This window comes from Staurois parvus, unplaced genomic scaffold (genome assembly GCF_062004578.1).
Source record: "Staurois parvus isolate SC_StPar_1 unplaced genomic scaffold, SC_StPar_1.0 ptg000727l, whole genome shotgun sequence".
In the NCBI taxonomy this organism is placed as follows: Eukaryota; Metazoa; Chordata; class Amphibia; order Anura; family Ranidae; genus Staurois; species Staurois parvus.
This window is the reverse complement of record NW_028318523.1, coordinates 567,811-580,257: the sequence shown is the minus strand read 5'-3', so window position 1 is coordinate 580,257 and position 12,447 is coordinate 567,811. Positions and strand designations below refer to the sequence as shown.

General features: G+C 41.5%; 1 protein-coding gene across 1 annotated transcript in view; it reads right to left on the bottom strand.

Annotated features, from left to right (window-relative positions):
- Positions 1–969: 969 nt before the first annotated feature.
- Positions 970–12,447, bottom strand: part of STPG4 (sperm-tail PG-rich repeat containing 4) — a 100,890-nt gene continuing 89,412 nt past the window's right edge. Inside the window, exon 7 of the mRNA XM_089653909.1 lies at positions 970–4,203. Within this exon, the coding sequence (XP_089510035.1) occupies positions 4,087–4,203 (117 nt within the window). The 3' untranslated portion in view covers positions 970–4,086. The remainder of the gene's footprint in view (positions 4,204–12,447) is intronic.

The window sequence follows — 12,447 nt, the reverse complement described above, 5'->3', positions numbered from 1 at the left end:
CCATCTTACAAGCCGACCTCAATGCTCTGTGTAATTAGGCAACTATGTGGCAAATGAGGTTCAATGTTGATAAATGAAAGGTTGACCTACGCCACAAAAAAGCTCTCAGCCCTTGATCATCTCATTGGAATTATGCAGTGGAATAACGTCCTTACAGGAAGTCTCCAATTTACAAGCCGACCTCAATGCACTGTGTAATTGTGCAACTATGTGGCAAATGAGGTTTAATGTTGATATGTAAAGTTATGCACGTGGGGGCTAAGAATATGCATGCATCATACATACTGGGGGGGGGGTACAACTGGGGGGATCAATGGTGAAGGATCTGGGAGTTCTGGTAGATCACAAGCTTAATAATGGCATGCAATGCCAAGCTGCAGTTTCTAAAGCAAGAGATATCATTTCCCCTGTTACAAATCATTAATAAGACCTCATCTGGAATATGCAGTTCAGTTTTGGGCACCAATTCACAAAAAGAACATTGGGGAACTGGAGAAAGTACAGAGAAGGGCAACCAAACTGATAAGAGGCATGAAGGAGATCAGCTATGAGGAAATCAGTGGTTCATATAGTGTAGAGTTATTCACCCTGAGGTCATCACAAGGGGGCACTCTTTACGTCTGGAGGAAAAGAAATTTAATCTCCAAACACGGAAAGGTTTCTTCACAGTAAGAGCTGTGAAAATGTGAAATAGACTCCCTCAAGAGTTGGTTCTGGCTAGCTCAGTGGATTGCTTTAGAAAAGGCCTGAATTCTTTCTTGGATACACAGAATATAACTGGATCAGGGGCGGACTGACAACTTATGGGGCCCCCGGGCAATAGGGGATCATGGGGCCCCTGTGTCCTTGCCCAAACTCAAAAAAGCCTATGAAAAAGGTACCAGGGGCATCTCATGGGGCCCCCTACTGACCCTGGGCCCTCGGGCAGTGCCCAAGTTTCCAAATGGTCAGTCCGCCCCTGAACTGGATACTAACATTTATAAGTAAAGTTGATCCAGGGAATATCTGATTGCCTCTCGGAGGATCGGGAAGGAATTATTTCCCCTGCAGGAGCAAATTGGATCATGCTTTGCTGGGTTTTTTGCCTTCCTCTGGATCAACTGTGGGTGCAGGATTATAACTTTTTTTTTTTTTTTTAATGGTTGAACTGGATGGACGTTTGTCTTTTTTCAGCCAGACTATGTAACTATATGTAACTATGTAAGAACTTTCCATCAGAACTAGAGAAATTGCACTTGGAGTGCACATACTATTTGCCTTTAGTAAATCAACCCCAATGTTCTTTTCTAAGGCATTCAATACATAATGAAGCTAGCAGTTTGCTGAGCACATGTGTATTGACCCATTGGGTTTCTTTTTAGTACCTGTGTGTATAGATACAAGGCGGTTCTCTAAAAGTAATCTCTTCACTTTAAAATTATGACTGCATCTACAAACAATCAACCTGTTCAGTTACTTTCAATTAATTTGTTGAGTTCAATTTAAAAATGAAGCAATAAGACAAGTTGGGAAAGTTTCAATGGGGTTGGAAGGTGAGTGGTATATTGGTCTCTGCACATACTGTAATCCAGGGGACTCGATCATGCTTATTCAATAAAGCAATGCAAATCCGTCAGGCAAATATTGGACTCAAATCAAAGGGTGAGGGTGCGGAATTCTAGCCCCTAAAACCCCCAAGATTCTTAAAGTACATGTAGACCCTAAGGCCACTTGCACATGGTGCCATCTAGAAGCAGTGGGTCCCTTCCGAAATTTTAGTTTGCCTGGGGGTAATTGAAGCAGCCATCTCCACTGCAGGCAGCCTGTCAAAGTCTATGGGTGATATCGACATTTAGTGACCCGTGTATTTTAGGGACGAAGGTCCAGAATGAAGAAGACCTGCTTTCCAGACCTTCGTCCCTGAACAGCTGACAGAATTACACGTGACAGGGTTTCAATGCAAGAGCACAATTTTGAGACAGGAACAGAGAGTTGTCATCCTATAACAAGAAGTGCCTAACCAGGAGCTTCATAGGATCTTCAAATATTATTTTAATGAAAGCTGTAGATTTAAAACAATTCAAAATAACTTTTGAATTTACATTAGCATTGTTAAAGATAAGATTGTTTAGTTCACTTAATGTCTCTCAGAAAGTATCTCAGTTATATATTTTATTGAGAGCCCATTACGCTCCTTTTAGAAGCCATAAAATGGGTACGATAGCTGATCCATTATGTAACAGATGTAGATGAGATCATGGTGACCTTATTCATCTCATCTGGTGTTGCCCAAAGTTGCACCTGTATTGGACCGGGTTGCTGGATACCGTTAAGAGGGTGTTTCAGACCACCGTACCTCTAGACCCTGTTTGCTACCTACTTGGCATTCTCAGGGAGGTGATCCCAGAGGAGATGATGAAAGTTGTTATAACATAAGCTCTTTTCCTGGCCCATAAGCTGATCCTGCAAATGTGAAGGTCCCCTGACCCACCCTCCTTTAAGGCTTGGGTAACTCACATGGGTACCGCTCTCCTATATGAACGATATATTTATCAACATAGAGTATGCTTCTGGGTGCCATAGCTTGATAGTCCCAGCTTGTGCCCGAAGGAACTTGAGTTTATGTGACTACTGCAGTGCCCTTGGTAACTCTCAGAATGGGTGTTGTGGGTAGTGGGTATGGTAACCTATGTGTCCATTATTGTATGTGACCCCACTGAGATTGTATCTGTTTAGAAAAATGTGTGGTTTGCTCCATTTTTAGATCTTTTACACTTCTTTGAATGTAAGTACACTGGAATGTTACAATCTGTTCAACAAAAACCTTTTGATTTAAAAAAAAAGAAAAAAAAGATAAGATTGCAGTGATTGGGTTTACATCTCCAGTATACATACTGAAGTACCTATGGGAAGCAGGGGCGGACTGACCATTTGGAAACTCGGGCACTGCCCGAGGGCCCGGGGTCAGTAGGGGGCCCCATGAGATGCCCCTGGTACCTTTTTCATAGGCTTTTTTGAGTTTGGGCAAGGACACAGGGGCCCCATGATCCCCTATTGCCCGAGGGCCCCGTGAGTTGTCAGTCCGCGTCTGATGGGAAGTATCAATGAACACCCTTCTAGCGCCAGAAGTAAGCTGGTAATAGGTCACAACTGTAATGAACAATCTCTCACGAGCAGTGTAAATCAAAAACTATGAGCTACAATCCTGAAAGCGACTCGCACTACCGCATACTCATAACATGTGCACAAACACTAATTATATACATACAGTGCTACGCTTCCTACTACACAAATTAATAAAACAAAAACATGTGTCAACAGATATCAATGTGAAATAGTGACTAAAATGTATTAAAATATAATGTTTTAATAAAATAGAGTTTTTAAAGGCTAAAGCACTATTGTGTTTTATATTTTATTTCATCATGTATGCTGAGTGGAGGGGGAGAGATTAAGGAGATTGGTGATCTGTGAAGGAAAATTCCATTGCCAGGATACTCCGGCCTGTACATGTCCATTTCACAGGACACATGAGTTTTTTGACCAAACTTTTTGTGAGGTCAAAAACTGCAGGTGAGGGCACATCTGATGTTAATTTTGGCAGAGGATTTAATTGCATGAAGAAGATGAAATACAAAATGTATTTTAGTTGAAGAAATTACTATTTAGAGACTTTTTTGTTCAATGATTTGTAGTCACTATTTCACATTGATATGTGTTCACACATTTTTGGTTTTATTAATATGTGTAGTAGGAAGCGCGGCACTGTATGTATATAATTTAAACTGGTAATAGGTCCTGTAGATCACTTTACTGGTTAACCACAAAAGTGAATTACTGCTTCTCAGCAAACCCAAGATTAGAACACAGATTAGAATTTGTTGACATCACACAAATGGATTTACTCATCTCTACTTGCAATAGGTTGACTGTCTCTCTGGGTCACTGCCTTTGCTCTGTGCCTTACTGAATAAGCATGCATTAGTCGTTAGATAATAACTGCACTCATGATGCTGACTGGTATATTCATAGTGCCGTCGTCTTTCAGAAAGAGAATCCATTTTACAGACAGAAGCAGAACCCTAATTATCTCCTGTGATTCACAATTCAAAAGTCACATGAATTACGGAAGAAGAGGCCGTGCATGCGACCCATTTTGGCAAGCGTGGGTGGTTGTTTCGGTAGTTGTCTGGTTGGATCATATGTTCCAGGTCCAGGATTTTTCTAAAAAAGAAGAAAAAAAAAAAAAAAAGAAATGTGAGATAAGTGATGCAAATGGCAACTCAAATGTTTGACAAGGAGCAGAATTCTAGACACCACGTGGCCCTTGTGAGGGTAAATGAAGTGGCTACAGACAGGTTTTATTAGTTCCCCTGATAGAACACATTGTTTCCACCAGGCTTTTAATGCTTTGCTCCAGGCAATGCTGCATGGGTCATCTCCTCGTGTACTAATTTAGATGATCTTCCAGATTGTCAGAAGAGTCTATATTAAATTATAAATTATATTTTATAAGACTTGTGCGCCAATGTAATATTACCATTTAATAATTCCCTTAGACGTTTGGGGAAGAGGGAGATATTCATTAATTAATTCTAAGACCTGATGGGTTTTTTGCCTTCTATAACTGACTTTGTAAAAATTCAGGCCGTTATCTCCTTATCTTTCCTGCTGTCTGCTCCTTTAGTCCAACCACAAAAGAGCAGGAAAGTGCGTAGCACAGCACAGAATCATGTGAGAAGAAGACACAGTCCCTCCTAGAATTCAAGTGAAAACCTTGTTTATGTAGAGAACAGACCCTCCAACATGCCTTTCTTATTAGACTCACCTAAATTTGGTCATTTAGCTCTTGGGAAAGGACTCTTTAAAGCCCAACTCCAGGAAAAAAAATAAAATGAAAGTATTGCCCTGTACATCAGTTACCTTATACCCCTTCCACTTCATTCTGCAGTGCAATGGTTCAAAGACATCATTTTCTCTATGAACCAAGCTACTTTTTTGCACTGAGGACAAGGCATTTCTTCCATAGAAAGACCCTGGGAATAAACATGAGAAGACAGTGATTGTCATGTGACAGTGGCTTCAGGTAAGTAAAATGGGCTTTTCCCTGCTTACTGTCTTCTTTGGCGTAGGTCCCATCACAACCCGTCTGAGTTCTTCTGCTTCTGCTTCTATGAAAGAGGACCTGGCCACTGAAAGGGTTTCCTCTATCAGTTGGAGATGTCCACATTATGCAATGATGTGAACACCTAAAGAAGGACCCAATGAATAAACAGAAAAAGACACAGTGGCTTCAGGTAAGTGAAATGGGCTTTTCCTTGTTCATTATATTCTTCGGCACTGGTCCAATCACAACCCCTGTGAGTTATTCTGCCTCTGCAGCCTATGAAAGAGGACCTGGGAACTAGAAGTGTTGCCTCTACCAATTGAAGGTGTCCACATTATACAATAATGTGGACACCCAAAGAAAGACCCCATTAATAAACAGAAGGAGAAAGAAGGATCGTTATGTGATCTTGGCTTCAGGTAAGTAAAATTGGCTTTTGGATAGTTTTATTCATACCAGAGGTTAGATGAGGGGGGAGGGGGAGTGGTGGAAAATCTCATGGAGTTGGACTTTAAATAACAGGTAAAAGTAATGAAAAAGGCAATGAGATTATCAGAACAGTAATACAGGGCAGTGATGCAACCCTGAAGATCTGATCACATGAGGCAAATTTATATACTGGTGCCCCACTCTTTGCCTCTGCAAACTGACATCACACAAGAAAAGTCAGCAACTCGATGAACTGCAGTTCATTTTCTTCATTCAGTATATTCAATACAGAGGTAAAAATCCAGGAACAGAGACGTTGACGCTCTTGGAGGCTGAAACTTGTCAACGCCTCTGTTCCTGGATTTTTACCCCTCTGCTGAATAAACTGAATAAAGAAAATGAACTGCAGTTCATCAAGTTGCCGGCTTCTTTGATTGATTCATAGTTACATAGTTAGCTTGGCTGAAAAAAGACAAAAGTCCATCTAGTTCAACCATACAAATAAATAAATAAATGTTATAATACTACACCCAGAGTTGATCCAGAGGAAGGCAAAAAAACAGCTAATCATGATCCAATTTGCTCCCTAGGGGAAAACATTTCTTCCAGATCCCCCAAGAGGCAATTAGATATTTTCTGGATTAACTTCATCTATAAATGTTAGTATCCAGTTATATTGTGTGCATTTAGGAAAGAATCCAGGACTTTTTTAAAGCAATCCACTGAGCTGGCCAGAACCAACTCTTGAGGGAGTGAAGAAACCTTTCTGTAATTTGAGTTGGCCCCCTTGTCCTCTGTGATGACCTTAAGGTGAATAACTCTACAACAAGTTCACTATACGTACCACTGATGTATTATACATGGAGATCATATCCCCCCTTAATCTCCTCTTCTTAAGAGAGAAGAAATTCAGTTCCTCTAATCTTTCCTCATAGCTGAGCTCCTCCATGCCTCTTATCAGTTTGGTTGCCCTTCTCTGTACTTTCTCCAGTTCCCTAATGTGCTTTTTGTGAATTAGTGCCCAAAACTGAACTGCATATTCCAGATGAGGTCTTACTAATGATTTGTACCAGGGTAGAATGATATCTCTCCCTCTGGAGTCTATACCTCTTTTAATACAAGAGAGGATTTTGCTCGCTTTAGAACCCGCTTGGCATTGCATGCCATTATTAAGCTTGTGATCTACCGTAACTCCCAGATCCTTCTCCACCATTGATTCCCCCAGTTGTACCCCCCCTAGTATGTATGATGCATGCACATTCTTAGTCCCCAAGTGCAGAACCTTACATATCAACAATAAACCTCAGTTGCCACATAGTTGCCCAGTTACACAGTGCATTGAGGTCGGCTTGTAAGTTGGAGACATCCACTAAGAACATTATTCCACTGCATAATTCAAATGAGATGATCAAGGGCTGAGAGCTTTGATGTGGCGTAGGTCATATAGAGGGTCTGTAAAGGTAAGTTAGTGGATTTTACATCAGAAATATTTTAGATTTTCTTCCTGCTCTTCAAAGTCAAAGGCTACCACCAAAAATAAAAAATCCACCCCTGAAGTGACTTTCTGTGTTGCCAGGGATAATTGCTCGTCATGATGAAGAGGCTATTTTCACTCACCTGATCCTTTGCTCCACCTGGCCTGATAACTTCCTGTACTGCTTGTGCTGTTATTAGTTACATTGTTTCCAGATATTTCCTATTTCTGTAGACTAGGGGTCTTGGCTCCAAACTTTCTAAACTGAGGACCAGGTTATTGGCCTTCAAGATTTAGGGGGGCTAGACTGTGGCCAGTATGAATAGAAAATGTCCCATCATTGGATTTATTGGGAGGAATAGTAACCCACGGTTGGTGTTAGTGACATGGATAGTTTCTTATTGATGGTATTAGAGGGAGGAAAAGTGCCCTACCAATGGTGTCAGTGGGAGGAACAGTGCCCAATAATTGGTGTCAGTTGGAGGAATAGTGCCCCAAGGGTTCGATAAAGGCAAGCAAAGGACTGCATTCGGCCCCAGGGACTGCTGTAGACTAAAGACCTCCCCTAGTGTTATAGAGATGAGGAGAGCAGTATTCTTTTTAGCCTTAACACACTTCCTGTCATAGGTTGACAATGCTGATCATCTATAAATATAGTACAATATGTCACCCTAGGACAGGAAGTGTGTTACAGGAGAATTTCCTTTTGAAGCACAGTGGCTAAATGGTTAGCACTTCCGCCTGGCAGTACTAGTGTCGTTGGTTCAAATCCCAACCACGGCACCACCTGTTTGGAGTTTGCATGTTCTCCCTGTGCCTGCCTGGGTTTTCTCCGGGTACCTCGGTTTCCTCCCACACTCCAAAGACCTGCTGGTAGGTTAATTGGATCCTGTCTAAATTGGCCCTAGTATGTGTATGTATGAATGTGAGTTAGGGACCTTAGATTGTACACCCCTTGAGGGTTAGGGCTGATGTGAATGTACAATATATATGTAAAGTGCTGCGTAAATTGATGGCGCTATATAAGTACCTGAAATAAATACATTTTGAAGACAAAAGAAAAATGCCTTAAAAAGGTAAGCTGCAATATATTAACTTTTTGTTATTGGAACAAGATACACTTTAAAGCTCAACTCCGGGGAAGCTTAAACAGTATTCTTTGAAGTAGGCGTACCCTGTTTAGGTCTAGGGTACATAAAAAGTAAGACTTATTTACCCGATCCTCCATGCCACTATGCTGCTAGACTGATCCTCACAGTGTCTTCTCCCTCATGCTCCAGAGGGCTAAGGTCAAGATCAAGGCAGGGTCTACAGCCCCCCCCCCCCTTGTGGGGGAGAATTTTCAAATTTCCCAGAGTTGGGCTTTAAACATTGGTTCCTTGGCTATACAGATGTCTTGCTAACACCAGACTTGCTATCAATACCACCTAAAGCAACCTATAACAACATAACTATGTCCCACAAAAAATGTGAACTCTTCTGCGCAGTCCTCTTAGACTGACACTTAAGTGGAACTAGACTCCCAATTATAATGAACTATTTAATCCTTACACTTTATTATACAGGATTTATTATATTATCCAGGATTTATATAGCGCCAACAGTTTGCTCAGCGCTTTACAATATAACGGGAGACAATACAGCAACAATACAGTTCAATACAAGAGGGTTAGGAGGGCCCTGCTCCTTGGAGCTTACAATCTAAGAGGGAGGGGCTAGTGGTACAAAAGGTAATAACTTTGGGGGATGGACTGGTAGGAGGAGTAGAAGATTCCATTATTATCTGAGGGCAGGATAGGCTTCCCTGAAGAGACAGGTTTTCAGAGATCCCCTAAAAGTGAGCAGAGTAGGCGATAGTCTGATAAATTGGGGTAGAGAGATCCAGAGGATGGGGGAAGCTCTGGAGAAGTCCTGGAGATGAGCATTGGAGGAGGAGACGAGGGAGCTAGAGAGCAGGAGGTTGTGTGAGGAGCGGAGATGACGGTTTGAGTGATAGTTGGAGACAAGATCGGTGATGTAATTTGGGGCAGAGTTCTAAATGGCTTTAACTGTTATTTTTAATGGTTTGAATTTTATCCGTTGGGCAATGGGAAGCCAGTGGAGGGATTGGCAGAGAGGGGTGGCAGATATGGAACGGTTAGTAAGGTGGATGAGTCTGGCAGCAGCATTCTTGATAGACTGAAGAGGGGTTGGCCTGCGATGAGGTCGGCCAATGAGCATTAGTAAATAGACAGGATGGTATAATATATTTACTTGTTTAAAACCTTTTTTTAACATTCTTTTAGTCGCTTCCAGGTTTCTGGCCTAGGCCAAAATGATTTCATACTTCCCAGGAGTCTTCAAAGGAGGAAGGGAGGAGGGACTTTTTCAGCTAAGCACACCCTCCTGCCTGCATGCCTAATCTAAGCGCAGATGGATTCCGGGAAGTAAATACTACATGAATAATCTACCCTTATTCAAGATGGCTGCAGCTGGAAATGCTAGGGGTGTGTTTTTCAAAGTGAGTTCTCAACAAAACAAAGCATGGAGACATGGATGGTGATGGCATGGGTGATATTTTTTTTTTTTAGTTGAATGTTAAAAATGAATGAAATGGCGTTTTTGGTTTGTGGTGTTCAGATACAGTTCCGCTTTAATGTGGCGTGCCACCACTAGTTGATGCCAAGACTTCACAAAGCTGATGCTTACAGCTGCGACATGAATAAATGGAATCCAAGCTTTACTTTAAGTAACTAATGATACACAGGAGAGTGAGTCACCAAAGAACGACAACTATATTTGGCTCCGTCTCTCTTTCTCTCTTAATGTACTACTATATAATAACAACTAGTGCTTGAGGCGGCGGAGCAGGACTGTGGAAAGAAAATTCCCTTTGAGAAAGCCAACTCCTCTGTGGGCCATGGTGGAAATGATTAGAGGTGATGCAAAAATAGCCTTTTACCCCATCTCCCATCTAATTACTGACAAATCAGGCAAGCCTTGCTGCTACATAGCATATTATATGGCAGGTTGCTGAACATAATTGTATCATTAATATTACAAACTTTTTCAGCAAGCATTTGCTTTTTCTTGCATCTATATAAAGGACCATTGTTGAAGGAGTTCTATGGTCACAGCATACACTTCATTTTGTAACATCAGATTTGTAATACTAATACAAATGTAAATAATAACAGTGCAGCGCTCCTTTAGGAGGAGCTGTGCAGAGCGTGACGTCATTTTCACCGCCGGAGCCACGAGGAGGCCCGGCGGCCATCTTTATTGGGGTCAGTACTGCTGTCTTTCACTTCTTAATCTATGTTGTGATGTGCATACTGCCCTGTTGTGCTGTTGACCAATAACATTTATCAAAGAACATACTACACTATCTCTGGCACCTGTTTCTTGGGGCTCCTTTGTGGAGCTATTACCCCCACAGAGAAGGTACCTATACCATCCAGAGGAGGGATCATTACTACCAGTGTGGATTACCTGACTAACCTTAAGGGGACCTCTGGACCTGATTTGGAGTCTTTGATGACCCACTGTGAGAGGGATGCCCACCACTTGGTCTTCGATGGATCTGACATCTGGGATGATTATTCCTACATGCGCATAATCCATGCGTTTCTGGTGAGTGCGCATTGCAATTATTTGAAGCAGTAAATATTCTGGATGTTTTTCATCAAATCCAGACAACACCGTGGATATTGCATAGACTTTATACTGCCTTTAATTCATTTTGAGCGCTGCACTGTTATTATTTACATTTATATACATATATTTTGAAGGTATTATGGTTACCTGGAGTATTCAAGCTGCTGTATGTATTTAAGAGCGCTCACTACAATTTGTTTTATTATCTGTTTAATACTAATACAAACAATAGATATTTTTGACAATCCAATATAAGTTTACTTGGAACATCCCCTTTCATGGTGTGAGTTCTGCCTGTCTGCTGGCCATCTCTTTCCCCAAATTCCTGGATTCCCTGCATGCTTGCAGCTTCTCCTCAGTCTCTAAGGACTACATATCCCATGGTACCAGGTGATCGAGAGCTGACACTTGACTTGAATTTCTTTTTACAATGTAATAATAATAATGATAACCAGAAAAGCTACAATTTCCGGGGAAATTGTGTGAAGTGTTCTTGCCTCCACCAGTAGTCTACAACTGGAGTGGGCATTGAAACACCTCAAATACTCTCTACTGTAGAAAACTTATTTCCAAACCTTTAACCAGAAGCCGGCCAAACTGACACAAATTCAAAATTAGATTTCAAATAGGGCAGAGAAGAGCGGTTAAAAACAAACTGCTCCAAATTGCTCACTTCACTGGCATCTTCAAATGGTTGTAGTTTTAAAAACTTTAAATCCTACAGTGAAGAGCTTTATATTGTGAGAATCACAAGACCCAGACCTACATTTTGATGCATAGTATGTCTCTGAAATATTAAAAATGAAGGCACAGTCGCAGTTTAGAAATTGCCCTTCAAATTTGAGGTGGCTAGAGTGGAGTTTCAATGAATGTCAATGGGGGGCGTGAGTTGCAAACAAATTGTCATATTGTGAAAACTATCAGGACTATGGCTTAGCGGTGGACATTTTTAGTGGCAGCAGGGATAGCTGAACGTTTTGATATAAGATTTGTGTAGGTGGGCTTGAAAATGAGGGAGTGATGGCAGTTTAGAAATCATGTCCTGATTTTTCAGCTCACACTCTAGCTTTTGTCAGCTCCCACTCTAGTTTTGAACATTCCGCCATTCATTCCTATGGGACCAATTTTATCACAAAAACGCCGATATTTCGTGAACCATTTGGGGAAACGTTCCACAAAGTAATAGCACACCAATCGGGAACAATCCGCACGTTTCGGTATATTACTGTCTATGTAGTGTAAAAACTGTGGGAGGAGTTAGGGTGGTAAATTTGGCTATAATAATAAGAATATATATGTGAGATAACAGTAAGTGGTCTGCCATGCAAGAACACTTAATAATTTATATAATGTAAAGAACACAGAGTCAACCAGGGGCGGACTGACAGATCATGGGGCCCCCGGGCAATAGGGGTTCATGGGACCCCTGTGTCCTTGCCCAAACTCAAAAAAGCCTATGAAAAATGTACCAGGGGCATCTCATGGGGCCCCCTACTGACCCCGGGCCCTCGGGCAGTTTCCAAATGGTCAGTCCGTCCCTGGAGTGCTGTTCCAAATGGTCAGTCCGTCCCTGGAGTGCTGTTCCAAATGGTCAGTCCGTCCCTGGAGTGCTGTTCCAAATGCTCAGTCCGTCCCTGGAGTGCTGTTCATTATTTTTAATAAAAAACTAAAAACTAAAAGACAAAACAGCTACAATAAAAACCTATACTACAATAAAATCCAACTACAATAAAGCAATGAAGCCTCAAACCATTATAGTTTCAATACTTGACATCCATGTTTAGGCCACTATTCTTCTTAAGTAGGTCATGTTTTCATATCA